Below are 20,883 nucleotides of genomic sequence, written 5' to 3' on the forward strand. Positions count from 1 at the left end.
GCACATCTACATATTATAGTAGCACCATATACAAAATTTCAACGTTCGAGGCTACTCGTTTTTGAGTTATACGAGATACATACGTACGTACGTACGCACAGACGCCACGAAAAATTCTCTTCAGAATTCATTTTAAATTAGTTTTACAATTTTTTTGGGGAAAAAAAGAGTCCTTTATCCTGTCCTTACGTACAGATGTCACGCAAACACATCGTTAAATTGCATTCGATAGCGGTGAAAATGGACATTTGCGTTGAAATATAATGCCTGAAACTTTTCGCGATTACAATACTTCCTTTTTACTTCGTACAAGGAAGTAAAAAAAAAAAACCTAATGACTGTACACATTTATTTCAAATTTATTGTTAACTATATTATTTTTATGCTTATTCTAAATTCTTGAACTAAATAACTTACATAAATACACAAATTACGAAAACTTTCCAAACTGGACAAAGCTAAATAATGACAACCTATTTATTTACTGAATTTTCCTTTGAAACAGTGGAGAAAAAATGCTAGAAACTATCTTCAACACGAACTGTAGACGCTCATAAGTGACTCTGTTTCTTTTTCTATACTTATTAATTTTAACTATGGAAATTCGAATCCCGCGAACGGGCTGGCTGCATGGGCGTTTTTGTGGTTTTCCCCATGTGTAACGAGTATACGAGCTAGTTTCCCTTAGAAAGTCATCCACGAAGGCATCCCTACCCTTAGGCAGATAGCCCTAGTGTGCTTTGCCATAATTAAATAAATCTAAACCTAAAACTAAGGAAAAAAGCTTTTCACACATAAAATAAATGTACTCCCAAGAAAAAGAATTATTCTTATTGCAAAAATTCGTTACTGTGAAGCTATTTATATGATAAGTACGAAAAATAGTGAATCACAACTGTATCTTGAGATCTTTGAAGAAGATCTTTTTATTTCAGCTTAAATTAATTAGCTCCATTTGTACATTTTCTGCGGTGTTACTCCGTTTCTTTTTTAATGGTAAGGAAAATAATGTAAAATTGGACTCAAAATCATTAAAATCTTACACATTTCTTCAAATTCTTTTCATAATAATACTAACTAATTTACGGGAAATGTATTCGCGGACCGAGTAATATGCTTTGAGGGCCCAATGCGGACTTCAGGCCGTCACGTTTTAAAATAACCATCATTTGTGAACAGATATGGAGACCTATGGCTTTAGAATAACTCCGACAACATACGGCTGTGTGAATCATACAACAAATTAATAATACCTTATTTTCTATATTTTTCCAACAGATGACTGTTCGTTTCGGACACTTCAGTTATTTTTGTCCAAGAAATGCTTTACCAACGATTTATCAATTTGTCGGGGGTTTTCCATCACTTTTGAAGGCATTGATTTTTTTATAAATGTGGTACAAATAACCTCACCAACAACGATGCAATAATAGCAGCAGGACATTGCTGTGATTAAACAGGTATTTTTGTTTCTTGCTCTTCTCTTCTTTTTCAATAATCTTTAGCATCGGTCATTTAATTTACAATAACCCGATATTTAGTCCAAACGCACCATCCGATAAATTAATTACTATAATCTAAAAACCAACCACGATAATAATAATAAACAGATGGTATTCTGTTAGAGAAAACAGCTAGCTCTCTTAAGAAGGATGTTATTGCGCTTATTCTTATTATAAGCAATTTGTGCTGTACAGTAGTGCCTCGCATAAAGAACGCTGCACACAACGAACTTCATTTCATGATTCATACAATGAACTTCGTTTCACACAACGAAGTCGCCCGAGCTTCCACGACTGCTTCGCCCGAGCTTAGCTTAGAAGCAGTAGTTGATGACACAGAAGTAGTGAAGGACATCATCACAGTGGCCCAAAGGTTGGAATTAGAGATAGAGGAAGAGGATGTAGAGGAGCTTATTGAGGAACACGAAGAAGAGCTGACAACTGACGAGCTCCAAGCACTTCTGGTCCAGCAACAGGACAATGCTCAAAGGGAAGCGTCATCTGATAACGAGGAGCAACAATCAAACAATCAACCAATCCCAACTGCTGACATCAAGAACATCCTGGTCAAATGGAAAGCAGTTCAGGAGTTTACCAATGCCCACTATCTGGATTCAGCTGAAGCAAACAGGATCAACGATCTTTACTCCGATACTCTTGTCCGTTATTTCCGGCAGATGTTGGAGAAAAGAGAAAAACAAACGACTTTGGACAGGTTTTTCATGAAACCATCGGCCAAAAAGCAGAAAATGGATGAAGATGTGCAAGATTCGGTAGACTCTACTTAGTCTGTCTTAAATTAAAAATATGTGTGTTTTTTTTTAAATTATGTTTTTAGATGTATCAAAATAAAAATAATAACAGAAAATTTATCTTTTTTTATGTCATCTTAGCATATTTTATGCTACAGAACGAATTATTTTTTTTAACATGTATTGTTATGGGAAAACGCGTTTCACATAACGAACTTTTCATATAACTAACTTGCTCCTGGAACGAATTAAGTTCGTTGTGTGAGGCACCACTGTATATGTAATATGAAAGTATTCCGTATTCAGAAAACCCTTCTATTTTTTGAACAGCTGCAAGAACCGAAACTAAATACTGATTAGATCAATCTGTTAAAAGCTCTACTTGTTGGAGGGTATAAGCAGTACGCTTGACTTCATAAAGCTTAACCGAAAATTTTAAAATATGATAAAAATTCCATGTAATCCATTAATATAAACAAGAAGTTTTCGAGGAAACATAATTTAGTTCATGTTTTATGTACTTATTTGTTAAAAGAATAATGTTGTATGAAGTTGTTATAAATCTACCATCAATTGGTTTGTTATTTCGTCATTCCATGTGGTCCTCTAGGTCACTGACAGATAGAAGAAGACAGATTTCTAAATTACACCAGTATCTACAATTTTGCTTGGTAATTTTATCATTCACAAAGAAAACTGCCTCGTCACTAAATGTCAACCTTCGATGGTTTCAAGCTGAACTTGAAACCTTCGGTGAATTTTACGATTTCAAGCCCTATGTATGTATGGTTCTGATGTACATGAAAATTATCTTCATTTAATTTGTGCATAACATCATTGATTTGAGTATAACAATCATATAATCCAACTTTAGATCACGTCGGTTTACAGAGGTACCTAATATGCATTACAGAGGTACTTAGGGCTGTTCACAGTAGCGAGAACTGCATTAGAAGTTACTTCGTTTATTGCAGATTTTGAACGTGTTTTCTGGTGTTTATCATCAAACCCATCTGACTGAAATTTTGTAACAACTTGAAACTGTTGGTGTTATAGATTGTTAAATTCATCAGCATTACATTGGAGCTTCTTCTATATCTTTCGTAAAGAAGATCTCAGTTTTTTCTGAACCGCAAGTACCAGACAGAATTACCAGGAATGAAACAATATCTGTTATGGTCCATTTATGTTAATTTCATAAATCGTTATCTTCTTAAGGTTTAAATATGTAAAAAAAACTGCCTATGAATTTCTGAGATAATTCGATCCGAAATTCATGTATAACACACCTCTCCTTTTTCATTTGAAAATTTCGAGATGGCGTCCTTTATGCCGATAATCCCAATCACTGACGCTTTATATTCATCATCTTTACTTAGCATTTTATTTGTCACTGTATGATGGTCAAGATTCTTGCCCACGACAGGCACAATCTTGAACACCTTGCCACGATGAATATCGTGGGCCTATTCTGGTGTTACAGTCAGACAAGTGAAATACTAAGTCACAATAACTAATAAGGTATTATTTAAAAAGTTGTATTTTTGTCTTAACGTAATAAAAATATTTTTATCCAGCATTCACCATCACTGCATTTTGAATGTAGACATTTCCCAGTGTAAGTAAAACAACGAAATATAGCAAATATTTTGGACATTCACCAGACAATAATATATACAATATAATATAATGGTATATCTCAGATAAAATGCTTCGTATTTTATTTCAGATACATGTTCATTGCACAAAAAAATCTTCCTTTCTTCGTAAAACAAATTAATTGCAAAAATAAGCTTAACTGACATCCCTTTACTTTTGAATATCTTTAATTAAATGCAAACGTTACCTTTTGTAGCAAAATGCATTTTATTCGTAAAATAACAAGATTAGCCGAGGTTTGACAATTTCAATTTAACCCAAGGCAACTGCAGCTTTTATTGTTTTCTTTTTACTCGCGAATAATTAAAAAAAAACATTTCATCATTCTCATCGTCAAGACTTTTGGTAACACAAATCTTTCGTTTATTCTAACATCACACTTGCTTTTAAGCAAAAGGAAGAAAATGAATCACACTTACACATTTACATGCAAAGGAAGTAATTTTAAAAATGAGATTAAACAACTTTGCATTCATTTTAAATTTATTTTGTATCTTTCGGTCCTATAATTTAAGAACAGTTGTTTAGTTAAGTAATAAAGCATTTAACTCATTTATTTTTATTTTATTGAAGTCTGCGATCACTTAAAGTAATGAAATTTAATACACAGTTCTAACTCGGTAAATGTTATCATATTAAAGCAAAATAGATAGAATGAATTATAAATCACATGCTACTTTTATCATTTAAAATTTCGAGAAAGATTGAAGATAATATCTGCATATTCTCCTTTGTTTAACAATAACACAAACGTTTGATAAAATATTTGAAGAATGTAGATATAAGATCAAGATTGGATAGAAAATTTTTATTTTAGAATCTTAAATTAGTAGGAAAGCTTACTATTTCTTCTAATACTTAATTTTCAAAAATGTATTTCTTAATTTCTTTTACAGAAATAACAACGAATTAACTCAAACTGCATGCCGGCCGAATGCGGTATCTGAAAATATATGTTGAATCAGAATTTGTTTAACAAAATAAAAAATATTTTTAATAAATTTTAAATTTCGTTTACTAAATATTTATTAAAACATGCATAATAATAATATCGCAAAGAGAAAATTTTTAATTTATATTTATTTTCTGTCTGAAATGTGAAGTGACATGTTGAATAAATGTAATTCATTACTTGCAATTCAAATATATTGACAAAGAACATTAAATTTTTAGACTGACGTTTTTTTCAATTAATTCTAACTCGTTTAATTAATCGTTAAATAACTTACTTTAATTTACACTTACAATAAGCACATTATGAAAACTTTTTAAGTTTTCAGAAAAAAATTACCAAATGGGACAAAACTTGAGATTAAATAATAACAATTTAGTCTCTTTCTCGTTAAAATTTAGTTCCAAGCATACATAAAAGTACGTTTCATATGTAAATAATTACAAACTTCTTTATTTCTTATTTTTGCAATTATGAAAAAAAGCTGTTCACATATAAATGCATTTTCAAACAAAGTGATTATTCTTAGAGCAAAAATTCGTAACATACCTTATTTATTTTTTGATAAGTTAACAAAATATGTATCTTCAAATATTTGAATAAGATTTATATCACACCGTAAATTAAGTACCTCAATTTATAGATTTTCTAGTGCGTTATTCATGTTCGTTTTTAATGATCGTGAAAACAATGTAAACTTGGAATTTAAATAATTAAAATTTTGAAATCTTTGCAATACGTTGTTTGCAACAACTACATAAATGAAATATATTCGCAGTCCGCACACGCCCCGCAGGCCACTAGTTTATGTGACAAAAACTTTAGCTTTCGTATAACTGTCAGTTGCTGATTATATCTTTTGGTTTTATGATGGAGTTTAGAAAACTCAATAACGAATTTAAGGCCTCTGGCGTTTTTTTTAAAATATTATTACTATTATTATTATCAGCTTCCTATTTTGTTGCACATGGCTAACACATTTTTTAATCGGACTCTTTGAAAGCGTACATAACATATGATGCACAATGTTTAAATCGAAAAACGTTGGCCAGTACTTTTATATAGCTCAACAGAAGAGTCCTCATTTACACACCAGAATGTTCCAGACTCGACTAGTGATCAAACAGATATTTGAAGCGGTCACCTATGCGTAAAATATTCGCAAGAAAAGTACAGCTCTGCATCGATGTAGCACATAAAAGGATAAATCCTCCTCTCTAGGTGAGGAAAATGTCCATCCGAGGAGGTTCGTATGGAATTGGTAGATAGTATAGGTCTCATACTGGTCGTAAATTGATTTGTATGAAAAATCTTGTGAACTAGAAAAGCACAATGAATGAAAACAATTCAAAATTTATTTTTCTTTGAATCTGCCGATTGCTCCATTTTGTCCCGTTAAAATAACTTTATGGAAAAGTTTTCGTTCGGGATAAAATGAAAATTAAGAAAACAGGAAATGAAAACAGCCACGCATTTTTTGTTTCAAAACAGTGAATCTAACATTTCAAACCGTTATAGTATGTTATCTCTATGGCACAATTTGGAAGTAGGCAAACTTATCTGATGTATAACTTACTTAGAATTTTATATGCGATTTTTTAATTCCTTTTCCTGATGTAAGGTATGCGCGCGAGGCAGTTTCCGATAAATTGCTTTTATAGTCATTTATAATAGCACGGAGTTTGAGCAAAATCGGGAGCGACAAAATGTATGCTTTCTTTACGGAAAAAAAACGTAAAACATAAAAAATCTCTTCCGCATGAATGACACCAATCAAACCTTTTTCACACATAAACATATCTGAATGTACAAGCGCATGTTTTGCGTATGTCGCGATATATGCGGTTTGAAGCAATAAAGAAACAATTCTCAAATATGAACTCCATTAGGTTTCTTGGGATATTGCAAAGTTGACGTGAGTTTTATACCAAATGAAGAGAGGAACAGAATTCAAATAATTATGTCAGAATTTTGGATACTGTAAAACAATTGCAAAATCTAAGTATTAATTATAATGATAATAATAACCTTCAAGAGTGCATCAGCAGATGCTGTATACGGTATTTTCTCCCTTCTTCCAGCATACCTTCGTGGTGTATCGGTAGCACACTCGCTCGTATTCGAGAGGTCCAAGCTCGAGTCCCGGCGAGGACTTTGCTCATTTTTCATGTCTTCCACTTCCAAAAACTCTAATGACGCTACAGCTGTATTCAGCGATACTGGCAATTTTAGCAATTCGAAACTAAAACAAACAAGCTTATAATTTTTATATAAGTTTTATTCACAGGTTATTCAATCTCTATGTTTATCCCTCAGAAAATTGCATCATCTGATTTCACGGCGCGTAGCTCGTGAGTTTTGTCCTGATATCTAACCTTGAGGAGTTATCACCCTGAGACCCATTCTCAAATCATTTGGATGCCTAACAATACTTGAACGAGCCAATATATATAAACATTTACCAGCATGTTTAATTTTCTATCACAAAATTCGAAAGTCACTAGCTGCTGCTTCTGTTTGTTTTACATGGCTGTTGCTATTTTTAATATACAGAGGTCAAATAAAAGTTTTGTAAAAATTGTAACTTGAAATTTCTCCGTCAGAAGTAAGTTACATGGCAGAGCTATTTTCTTACAACTGATGAAGTTTAGTCATAAGCAAAAACCTGAAACCTGTGGGATACTTCATGCATCGCGTCACAGTATGAAAAAAAATTGAAAAAGCATCTGAAAGGTATGAGTGGACGGGACAACAGAATTTCATTACGGGTATAACAGAAAAAGTTAAGACAACAAAATCGTTAGTTATATAATTATAAAACAAGAAATTCTCTTACTTGTGGACATGCCGAGGTTGTTCCCGCTCTTATGCATTATCTGCATGTGCTCCATCAGAGACTCGGAACTGACGAAGCTTTTATGGCACATCGGGCAGACGTGAGCGAAAGGATTCGAGATCAGAGCCACGTGCTGCTGTAAAGAAGACGCAGGTCAATCATATTCTATAAAATATTATGTTATAACTCGAAACTTAAAACACATTTAAAGAACAAAAGAAGCAGACATAGATGTTAAAAACGTCCTTAGCGGAGTCTTTCCACAGTTTTCTGAACGGTCACATTGCGTTACGTTACCTCTCACATATTATTCACTCGTTTTAGTTAAGTGCAGCCACTGCGTAAAAGACGAGACATTTAATTTACGTTCTCTGCGCATCTCACAAAACTAGATCTTAGAATGCTGCCATTCGGGAACAGGTAAAATCTTCAATTTAATTTTAAAATTTAGACTTCCTGTAATTTTTTAAAATACTAGCCACGAAAAAATATATATGAATGTGCTTTTATGAATACTTATTAAGGAATAAATTCTAACAGAAGGGATGCAAGCAGGAAGTAATATAAGTTCAAATTAAAATTCTAAATAAAATTTTTGGGGAAAAACCGCTTAAATTTTGGCATTATGCAGAAAACACGAAGGGTTACAGCCGAAAACATCGCAGACGAAAACGTCGCGGAGAAAACAACGCAAGGCGAAAACGTCGTGCTACAAAACATCGTAGGAGAAAACATTGCAAAGAGAAAACATCGCAGTTATAAAACATCGCGGTACAAAACATCGTCGTCGAAAATAAAGCGGTTCAAAAACTTCGCAGTTTAAAAACATCGTCGTCGAAAATATCGTGGTAAAAAATAAAGTATCTACAAATCATCGCATGACGATAACATCGCAGACATACTTTTTTCAGGTTTTAATAATTGTAAATGGATATTCCCGTAATGATTTGTGAGCGCAAGATGGAAAGAAGGATAATTTTTACTTTCATATTTTTTATTAATCAATCAATTTTTGCTGAGATAATAAGGAAACTTAAGCATAGAAAATTAATGCAACTTATAGCACTTAATAGAATTTTAAACCGACATAGTTAACTAACAAAGGCCATTAATAAATCATTTTTTATGAAGTTTTTACTGGTAATTTTTCATGAAAAGTATAATCTATAAGTTGCATTTAATTTTCTATGCTTAAGTTTCCTTCTTACTTTTTCAGCAAAAATTTATTAGTTAATAAAAAAGTGTGAAAGTAAAAATTATCCTTCTTTACATCTTGCGCTCACAAATCATTATGGGAATATCCATTTACAATTATTAAAACCTGAAAAAAGTATGTCTGCGATGTTATCGTCATGCGATGATTTGTAGATACTTTATTTTTTACCACGATATTTTCGACGACGATGTTTTTAAACTGCGAAGTGTTTGAACCGCTTTATTTTCGACGACGATATTTTGTACCGCGATGTTTTAGAACTGCGATGTTGTCTCTTTGCGATATTTTCACCCACGATGTTTTGTAGCACGACGTTTTCGCCTTGCGTTGTTTTCTCCGCGACGTTTTCGTCCGCCATGTTTTTGCCGCGATGTTATCGGCGGACACCAACACGAAGGCAGTTATTATTTATTTTAAATATGCCAATTGGGTATGGAATCTGTTTTTAAAATACAAGATAGTTAGAGCATTTTCTAAGTATATCAACTAAAAGTGTTTCTAAGTGTATCACTGAAGCATAAAATATGAAGCAAACTTGAAAAACGTGCACTAATAACAGAAGCCTTTTCAAAGCTATTTGCGACGTTACTTTTTTAACCATTGATTGATGCGAAGACATATTTAAACAGCGTCCTATTCAGAAATTCAGTTCGATTAAATATGTGAAATGAGAATAAAAATTCATCCTTTTTCTTTAAATTTTCAAAAAATCATAAGTGAACAATGTAATCGCAATGATTCATAAGATAAAAAAAATATAAGCATAAGAATTATTAATAATAAAATTTCCTTTGCTTACATAAGCATTACGAGAAAATTAAGAAATATTTTTTATATGCTACGCTTGTACCAGTTGCGCATGGTATCTTGCATTGATAAGACATTTTTTTAGTCAGCAGTTATGAAATTTAAGCTGCATTTATGCTTTTAATGATTAATAGAAACTTCCTTTCCCACGAAAAATTAAATTTTGATTTATAATATACTTACTTTAGAAACGTGGGAAATTCTATCATGAAAATTTACGGAAGATTGAAAAACTAAACTACCATTAAATGACAGCGCTTCAACTGATGCATAGCGTATTATCATAAAATCAAAAGCATTTAAATGCGGCTTTATAGATAATGGTAAACTATTATTAGGTAAATCAAAGATCGTTTATATTCCAACTAAACTATTTTGAACAATCGTCTCAACTGAATGCAGAGTAAAATAAAAAGGAGTTTTGCGAAAATTACTTACATTTTGCTATATGCTTAGGTTAAAAACCTAAACATATCCGCATTATTTTTATAAACTAATTTAACTTAGCAAATTATTGTGTTTCACTGCTTTGATTTGAAGTACTACTTTGGGGATAAAAAACTAAACAACTTAAATGCCAATAGACATTTCATAATAGATATCTATTATACGCGGAAAAAAGAAATGTTAGGTATTTAAAAAAAAGAATCCTATTTTTAAATCTTTATTTTCTCTGAAATTATTCTGCATCTAAATATTCTCAAAATGGCACCTATGCGTAATTGTTTTGACCTCTTTAATACACAAATATTCATATATTTTAAAATACTGTTATAGTAAAATTTGAAGTCCAAATATTTAGTTTTGACTTATTATTGCTTGAAACACGATACAGTGTTCGTCAACCAATTCAGAAGAATTCTTTAAAAAAATATGAAAGTTTTCAGATTTTACATTACGACCAAAAGGGCGTTCTTTTAACGCTTTGTAAGTTACCTTTATTTAATAATTGTTCCTCGCATTTAAACCACTCAAAATTTCATTCAACACAAATATCATAACCTATTTCAAAACAGCATATCTTTAGAATTTCCAATACATAGTCTCGCGCGCTAAAGACAAGAATGTCTCTGTCCGTACAGTGTTGCCATTGCTTGCTTTGAAATTGTTGAGTTTGTTAATCAAAAATTCGTTAAAGTTTTACAAAATGTGAAATAGATAGTAAAACAAATTCGGAATTCATAATTCGGGCTTCCAAATGTCCATGTTCGGTTGGAGGACTACGTTATTCAAAATTTGATGGCTCTAGTACTTTTTTTTTCACAAAGCGAGAAGCATTCATGCAGATTCTTCATGGCGATAATATTTGGTGGCTACAGTTTGAAAATGCAGAATGCGAAACGATGCAAAATGCCGTTTTGACACTAAATAGCCCTTTGGGTCTAACGCCCCTTTGCGCTAATAACACTTCTCAGCATTTATTAGTGCTTATTCTCAACATTTATCAATGCTTATCAGTGTTCCACACTGATATTTATAGCTAGTAGCCAGCTTTGAAGTAAGCAAGAGAATACGCAGAGAATGGCTTTGAAATAATCAGGATAATAGGTAACTTTGAAATAAGCAGGATAATAAAGCATCTCTAAATAAGCATGAAAATACCCACAGAATGGTTTTAAATGAGCCTGAACTTTGAATAAGCAGAAGAATACGCAAAAGGATGGCAAAAAGACATTGCAGTTAAACTTCGTGATTGAAAGACAGGGTAATGCTAATTGCAAATGAATGTTCAGTGTAAATTCGTAGTGTATGGTAAGGTTTTGTTTTATTTCTACGAAATTAGTCATCAAAAGAAATCATACCATCGTTATCTGTTTGTTTATTTAATTTTTAAATGACCGGGCACTTCGTTTTCAAGTTGTCGTTTGTTTGGAAAAGCCAATCCATTGATGATTTAACAGTCTCATCAGCGACAGTGTTGCCTAGGGTGCACTACAGGAAGAAGACCGACTTGCAAAATGGGAAGGAAGATAGCAACCAAACCTTGCACGGTATTCGAATTCGCTCTTTTGGAGTTTGAGCTAACCATCAGCCTCAGTTAACCGTCCAGGGTGACACTGCTGCTGTTGTTGTTACGAATCTCAAAATAAATATCCATTTTCAATTCATGGACACTTCTGATTTTATATTTTCGCTCCGATCCTTTGGCCCTCTTCTCGCGAGTTTGTAAACATGGAATTTGCTTCGTAGATTTTGAGTTGACTGGAAGATTTCCCCCTTCGCAGAAGTTGACAATTCTAGCCTTCCGGATGTTTTAGTGTCCCGGACAATGGTACTGTGTGAAGATAAAAACCGATTACAACTATTATCTGTCATTGAAATAATACCGAATTATAACCTTTTTCGACTTTAAGCTTATCTATTCAATGTAATACCAAGCTCTAATACCCAAATATTATTCTCTACGACGAATTTTAATGATAAACAAAGACAAAGGAAAAACACTGAATTGACAAAAATTAACAGTGGAATAAAAAAATACATATCAACTGAGGCGTAAGACCCATCGCGGAAAATTGGATATACAAGCAGTAAATGTTACGATCACTGCATCGATGATTACGTGACATGGTTATTAAAGTTATTAACTACATTTCAAAAATACGTTACAATAACGTGGATGCTTTGCGTGTATTGTTTTAGGATTTCTGTGCATCCTGCGTGATAATACAATATACCACAAGTACTAGTACCTGAAATTATGAAGCATCCAGACAGTATTGTTATTAACTATTCTTTACAATCAAACCGATATCCGTGAAAGATAACAATTGTCCTTAATTATTACTCTAAGTAATGATTTTAGTTGTGCAGGAGAGTCTCAGGTCGGGAAACTCATCCCATAAGGGAAAGCATTTAGTTCAGAGATGCCTCGAGTAATTTAATAATATTTTACACAAAATGCACTCTTTTTCCAAAGAGAAGAATTTATTTTTCACATTTAAATTGATTTTTTTCCCTCTTACTTGTACAAAATTTTACAAATCTTACTTTAGTTTTACAAACCCTTAAATGATTCCATAATATCACGGGCAGTATACTGCAGAGCTTATTAGGTTTGTCAGAGCAGGAAACGTCAAAAATATACCATGCTCTTGCCGGGATTCGAACTCCAGACCTCTCGACTGCCAGTTTGAGGAGCTTTCAATGCTATCTGAAATTACGTAATAAGGAAGAAGAAAAATAGCTTAAAATACAGATGCTGTTCCGATATATTTTAGACGATTTTGCTTTGCTATTAGAAACAAATCTCCTGCTGGGAATTTTTTTTAACTGCACCTATATTTTTGTAGGTGTAAATTACCGTCTGCTGTTTGAAATTTTGTTTTCATGCAAAATGGCGCTTTTAAAGAAGCAATGAACGGAAAGCTTTATTTGCGTTCTTTTCAAAAAAATTGTTCGCATCTAGTTATTAAAAAAATCCTGCGAAATCCATGTAAAGAACCGATAGATAATATTGTCAATAAGAAAGGGAAAAAAAGTCAAAGTCCGGTTTCAAGGAGAAAAATTGTTCCAAATACATATGCAAGGAAAAAACGGAATGTTTCGAATGTTGCAAAGGTAAGCACTTTGATGTTAAACGAAAATTCTTCTAAGTCAAAGGACAGTTGCATAATCATTAAAATGCTCAGTGTCAGCTGTAAAAAGTAATTAAGGCTGATTTAAATCTTAAAAAGGCGAAAAAACGTAATGTGCATCGCCTTTCTCCATGACATATCGCCGAAAGCAAAGCGCGCTGCAGAAGTATTTTAAATTACGTCCAAAGGGGCGTTTTTTAACGTTTTGCCTTTATTTATTAAATATCATGTTCTTCGCACTTAAACCATAAAATTCAGTTCAGTAGCAATGTCGCAGAATACTTTTAAAATGAGTATATCTTTATAATTTCTGATACACAGCTCCGCGTCCGCTGGAGATAAAAAGGCTTATTTCCCCCAGCCGTAGAGTGTTACCATTGCTCGTTTTTAAATCGCTGAGTTTGTTACTCAAAAATTCGCTAAAGTTTTACAAAATATGAAATCGATCATAAAACAAATTCCAAATTTCGAATTTGGTCTTCCATATGCTCATATTCGCAGGAGGATTACGTCATTTAAAATTCGATGGCTCTACGTACCATTGTTTTATTACAATGCGAGAAATATACATACATTTATGCAGATTCTTCATTATTTAATTTCTTCAAATATAATGCAGGAGTCTAACATCTGGTGGCAACAGTTTGAAAAGTGAAACGGACATTTATAGTGATTCAACGCAAAATCACAAAACGAAAACAATAGTCCTTCAGGGAAAAAGCCCCTTTGGACTAAAAAAATGTTGTTACAGTATATGAATGCAGGGTATATTTAAATGACCGCAATAAAAAAGATCCATTTATTATCATCAAAGAGAAGAAAAAAAATCTTAGAACATGATTAAAAGAATCTAAGCAAAGTTTTCAAAGGGATTTATGATTGTTGCTGGTTTTTGATACAATATCAAATAAAAATTAAAGAGAGTGCAGTAAACTGTTCATGTTAACCCTACATATTATTAGGAACATATTTTATACCCAATTTTCAAATATGACATAACTTCTCTTTACCCACAATGCCATCAATCAGAACTGCGCCAAGACAAAGCAAGCAGCCGCCGGTCCAAATCTACTGTTAACTTCCTGGAAGAAATGCAATAAGAAACGGATATCAAGGCCATATCTTTCACTCATATCCCCACTAAATCTCCTGATGTATCTATCATCCACAGATGTTTGCGCATTTGGACTTTTATAAAATTACGGTGTAGAAAGATAATGAAGATAAGGTTTATCAAATGAACATTTAAAACACGTGACGTTAGATATGACAACTTTCGACCACTGGCCAATATAAACTTTGACTACCAATAAGTATTTGGACACCTGTGATAGAAAAGAAAAACTAACTTTATTCAAAATCAATAGTTGGTAGAGCCTCCACGAGAGGTAATTACAGCGTGGACCCTCCGGGGCATGCTTTCCACAAGTCTTTGTATGATAGCTAGTGGTATTTTCTTCTACTCGGCTTAAGATATAGAAGTTCCTTCACCGATTTTGCACGGGTAGTGTACCCCTGAATTCGGCGATGCAACTCGTCCCAGAGGTTCTCGATAGGTTTCAGGTCTGGACTCTGGGCAGACCAGTCCATTCGATGGACTCCATTGGCACCATACCAAGCTTTGGTTAACTGGCAAACATGACAACTGGCATTGTCATCCTGAAAGTAACAGGGGTCCAACCCGTAAAACTGCCATCTACAGTAAAATTCCATCTAATGTTAGTTATATTACAATTTATGCTTATATTTTCATGAATTTTTATCTTGAAACCTGATGGTGACAATTGTCACGATATCCTAGTTTCTACAATTTCAGTAGGAACTCGTTAATATGTTGCAAAGGAGTTCTTCTGCAAATAAATACATATAAAACAATATTTTCAGACCCTTTTTTTTCGAGGGGGGGGGCAGATGACGTTTCAAAAAATTTGAAGTTGAAAGGATTAAAAAATCACACGCAGTTTAATTACGGAATCTGATTATCAGAAAGTATTACGAAGTGGAAATAGCTCATTCAAAGTTAAAAATCCGCCAAAAAATGAAAATGCTAACTTTAAAGCTACACTATTAAAACTGCTCTTGTTACACTATTAAAACTTAGCCCAGCCAATAAGACACATAGCATTAGTTGAAAGATCTAACTATTTTGTTTACCTGCCTAATTTTTTTAATGTCAAGTTACTGGAGGGAATTTAACAGTTTTTAGCCAGACTTTTGAATATTGCCAATTTAATGCTTTCTTTCGTAACACCTCGAAATACGTAAATTTTTATTTAGCAAAAAAATCTGTTCGTCATAAACACACTTTGCTGCCATTCGATGACACATAAGATCTTTGATTTATTTTCGACATTATTACAATGCTATTGTTAAGCACAGATTGAGTTTTAAGTTTTGTTGAATGAACTGAATTCAGTGAGATACTGTTGCATTTATAAAAGATATTTTATTTGGAAGAAGAATGCAAAATTTCCTCTTCTTCCAAACATTAGCAAATGCTTTCCTTAACAACACTTAACCTTTTTTCTTTAATTTTTTTTTATTATCTGCAGTTATTATTGTGAGCATCATAAATAAAGCATATTTTGAGCATAGTAAGTGAACTGCAAGACTGCTGACTCTAGTCTTTATCTGCATTGGAAAGGAAATCTAGTTATAATAAAACTTTGTAGTGACATATCAATCAAAAGCCTTTATTTCTTCTTCTTTTTTAAAAACACTTTTTGTGCAAACAGTAATATACTTTTACAGAATTTTGATATTTTTATGTTTATAGTATTTTATGTTCAAAAGAGAAATGCAAAACAATCGCCAGAACTTATAAGATTGTAATTTTTTTGAGTTCTTTTTAATTTTGCTCATTTGTCAAAATTTATCCAAAGGTTCGTGCGCATAAAGAGTATGCGTGGAATTCACTATGACGCATTTACTAAAACAATACAATTTTTAACCTGTTGAAACTTGCCATCCTTTGAAGAACATATTATTCAGTTCATCACCAATTTTCGTAAATATCGAACGCATTTTAGTACCCATAGAAGATGAATATAGATAATTAGTACAAACGTGCTGTGCTACATTTGTTTATTTTCGTGAGGTGAATCTGGCAGGTTTGCAGCGATAAAAATTAACAGTGTACATGGTGAACACACTATTGGTGTAAGGACTGCCCAGAAATGGTTTAAAAAATTTTAAATTGGAAAAAGCAGAATGATGATGAACCCCGTTCAGGAGGTTTTAAACTGTTAGAACCAAATAAAACGATTCATTCAGAAGTTTATAGTGAACAACTTTGCCGTCTAAACTCAGAATTGATCAAAAAACGCCCACTATTGGTGAATATCAAGAAAGTGTTGTTTCATCATGATAATGTTAGACCGCATACGGCTCGAACAAGGTTGCAAAAAATTAGTGAATTTAATTGGGAGCTTTTGCCAATTAAATTCACTAATCCTGCTTACTCCCCAGATATTGCACCAAGTGAATTTTCACTTATTTCGTGCCTTACAAAATTTTTACTGGGAAAAAAATTAAATTCCACACAGGATGTACACAATGAACTTTCAAGTTTTTTTGGCATCAAAACCAGTCTTTCTACAGCAATGGCATAAAAAAAGCTGCCTGTAAGATGGCGAGACATTGCAGATAATGGAGGAAAATATATAATTGATTAAAATGTTAAATTATGCTTTTTTATATTATTTAAAAATTTACCAAAAAATGCGCACGAATTTATGGACTGACCCTATAGTTTAACGAGCTGGCAACAGTAAATACTATTTTTGTTAAGGAGGGGGAAAAATCTCCTATTTGTATAATTTTTTTTTTTTTGGTATATTTCTCGAATAAAAATAAGTAATGGTAAACTTATTCGAAGTATTGCATTAGAATCTGAAACCTTCAGATTGTAATTCTTTTAAAAGATTTTTTCAACAAAAAGTGGGAAAAGAACTAAAAACTAAAGATTATACAATAGAAAGGGTTTTAAAATAAGTACTTGTTATAAAATTCTAAGTCAGCTCGTTAAACTGATTACACATCTGCTCATAAAGCACCCATTACTGTCTCTGTAAATATTAAAAAATTTTTATTTTTAAAATTATTTCTACAAAATCCACTGTAAAACTTCAAAATATAGGATTCATGCACGCGATCATCTGATCTTAAAAACCAGAAAAAAATGAAATAGAAAACCACCAAACCGTGAAATAAAGCCTACACAAACTAGTAAGATTTTCCCACAACCCAAACTGTAAGACAGCCACGCCTACTTAAAAAGTCAGCAAGAAAATACCTGTAGAAGTTAGTAACCTCTACGATAAAACCACAATAAAGTGTTTTACAATTATTCACATGTAATGTATATATCGCAAGAAGACATGCAGCGAGACGCGATTTTGGTGTGATGGCCCAAACCACTCCTCGACTGAGTACGTTTTCGACGCGAACTTCGAATTTGAGACAGTGTCTAGACAGTAGATGAACTCTTTCCAATGTTATAAGGTAATGAAACACAAAAAAGGCTGCCTGGCTACTTCACGTTGTTGTCCAGTATGTACGAAATGGGAACGTTCGAGGCCATGCAACTACGAGATACGGCTGGAATTCAGAACTTTAGAACATGCTTTCAGTTTTTCAGCAGTAATATTTCGTATCGGGCTGAGCTTTGTGCATTCAATACCGCAGCGTTAGGAAAAATTGGACGTAGCGAGAGCCAAACGAGAAGAAACTGTTTAATCTTACATTAGTATGTAAGCTGTGCGCTTTAGATTAATAGTTGAACCAGATTAAATACATGTTATGAAACCAAAAGAGCATGTATTTAATCTGGTTCATGTTTTTAAGAGCAGTGTAAAATCTCGTTTTGTTGTCGGCTATTTCCCTCTTATATCATTACCGTCAGTCAACGAAGTTTATTTTTCTACTGTTATATAATTCTCCATAAAAGGATATATATATTTGAAAATGCCAGAGGAAATTTTTAATTTCAGAAAAACTAACGTCATTTTAGCATCAAAGAGACATTAGATTTTATGTACAATCAAATTCTGAACATTTTCCTATCTTTTACATATATTTTTGATGTTAGAAATGTCTTTTGGCAGAGTTATGCAAACAATATGGCAACTACTTAGAAGAATAGAAGTTCTGTTTTATTACAAGTTCTATTTACGGAGCACACGGTGTGCTGAAATACGATGACAAGACAAACGACACAACAGTGCAATGGGAAAAATGCTTCACAGTTTAACTGAGCAGGTTATGAAATGGTGATTTGTTTTTTTCTTTGTAAGTTCTCATTTTTCGATATCTACGCTTTAGAAATATTATTACAAAATTATTAGCACTATTTTTCCAAAATTAAATAATTTCTAAAATCTTCGACCCATATTTATTATTCTAGAATTTGGAAACGCTACCTTTTCTAAAGCAGAAAACTTTACCATTAATTATTCCGCCATTTTGATGAAAACAGAACAAATAGCTAATTTCCTAATTCTCAAATATTATTTCCAACATGTTCATCTGTATGATTTTTAGTTTAGTTTTGGTAAATCTTTTAGTAGCACATATTCATATTTCATTCAAATAAACTGATGTTCTCAGTTTGTATGGAGTGTCCAGTTTTATTCATAACCATTTAAATTTACTCTTCCTATAGAATCAAACTTAGGACATTACAAATTTGAAAAAAAATCTTGTTACAGAAGAGGTTTTAAATACTAATAGACAAATATATAACAAGAAAATATATCAAAATAAGAGTTCATAAAATTATTAAATCTTCTAAAAATTGGGTACAAATAAACGTTAATGACTTAATATAATTAATAAAAAACGGCAAAATATATTTCATTTATCAGTGCTTAGAACACAAAGAAAATTACGTACGATATCATTATTAAAGCTAATAAGACTCGAATATGGAAAGACACAAATGGATACCTGATTGAAGGCGGATTAATACAAAATGATTATTACAAGAAGACAGATCTTGGCTCATGATGATAAGTGCATTAACATTTTATACTAAAAATTTTTGAATAACATACTCATAGAAAAATGTAGTTTCTTATGTTTGGAAAAATTAGCATTTATCATTGACTCTCCAATCAAAATGCTGAGAGAATAGGCCATAATTAGATACAATTTACAAATAACTAAACTGGCAACTTATTTCTCACAACAAGGTATATTCGCATTCGTTAAATTAAAAATTACACATTATTTCATACAGCTAACCGTAATTGATTTTCAGATACATCAATTAATACTGAAATATTAGGATAACACCAATAGAATCGTTTGGTTTTGATTCAGAGAGAAAGCATATTCGGATAAAAATGGCTATGCTATTATAAATTTCTTTTTCATGAATACCATTTTTGTGACTATATTGTACTATTTAATTTGAAAATAATTACGCGAAATTAAATTATGACTGCAATTCACTCACCTTCATTTTCATTCATAAGCACTGATGCGAAATCATTGAATTATTTCCATTTATTAAGAATTTCAGAACTTTGGTCTGAATGATAAGAAGATGGAATCAAAGAATGAAAAAGAATTTACCTACTTATTCTTTTAAAGATAAGATTTTGTTTTTGACACATTATTAGATGAAAAGATCTTATTTCCGACACACGTAATTCAAGAATGATAAACTAAATGATACAGAGAATTTATAAACAATTAGTCTCAGTACATAATAATGTCATAACATTAAATCGATGTCGTAGATAAAAATTAAGATTACTGTCCTCATTATTATTGTAGAACAATTCTTACTACCATTTTAACTTATTCACTTTTAAAAGATTCATTTTAACATCAGCTGATAAAGAATCATTGACAACATAGGATGAATGATAAATATACAATTATTGAATTGGACGTTTAATTTTACCAACAAGCCAATTTTACGTAATGCTGACACTTTGAATTGCATTAAATGAATAATTCCAGTGTTCATTAATTACATGAATCTGACATTAAATGAAACGTATAAGAGGATATATTTGCTGGTTCTCAGTTGGGGTTTAATTCATGTGCCATTCATAAAGGAATGTGTACTCACGGCACGATTAAATGTTTAAGTCTAGCAATATGCAGATTTTCTCACAGCTCGAGTTACACTAATCAGACTAACTCCATGAACTCTATTATAGTTTATTTACTCAATGGAGGGGTGAGATTGTGCATAATTTTCAGCAGAGAGAGAGAACAGGCAATTTATATATTTAACATCAGTATGACAGACTATTTAAGTTGAAATCATGACAGACGATATATGAGAAACTGTGCATCGAAAAAAAACTTCTTATTTCTCACTTTTACAAATAATAATAATTGCATTAATTTTAAGGTAAATGACGGAAGCTTATGAGAAAACAAAACTATAATACACTCTTAGACAAAAAACATGAAGCACCGAGAAGATATAAAGCAAATTGGACACAAATTGATATGCATACAGGTTTCGACGGAAAATGCAAAATTTTACATTTTGGATGACAATGAATGAACGGTTGTCGCTACAGTGCATCTGATCTGCGCAACTGGCAGCATATTTAAGAG

At 32.2% G+C, this 20,883-nt stretch overlaps 1 protein-coding gene across 13 annotated transcripts in view; it reads right to left on the minus strand.

Annotated features, from left to right (window-relative positions):
* The window catches only part of LOC118191624 (exocyst complex component 4-like), a 785,372-nt gene that overhangs the window by 25,898 nt on the left and 738,591 nt on the right, over window positions 1-20,883 (minus strand). For 12 of the 13 annotated variants that reach the window (XM_085821107.1, XM_085821102.1, XM_085821104.1 and 9 more), the window contains one exon: window positions 7,702-7,837. In XM_085821107.1, the coding sequence (XP_085677233.1) occupies window positions 7,702-7,837 (136 nt within the window). The remainder of the gene's footprint in view (window positions 1-7,701; window positions 7,838-20,883) is intronic. The other variant, XM_085821095.1, reaches the window with a different exon arrangement.

The sequence above is a fragment of the Stegodyphus dumicola genome, chromosome 7 (assembly GCF_044657685.1).
Source record: "Stegodyphus dumicola isolate Sdum_Otavi_A_Nest chromosome 7, ASM4465768v1".
Classification (NCBI taxonomy): Eukaryota; Metazoa; Arthropoda; class Arachnida; order Araneae; family Eresidae; genus Stegodyphus; species Stegodyphus dumicola.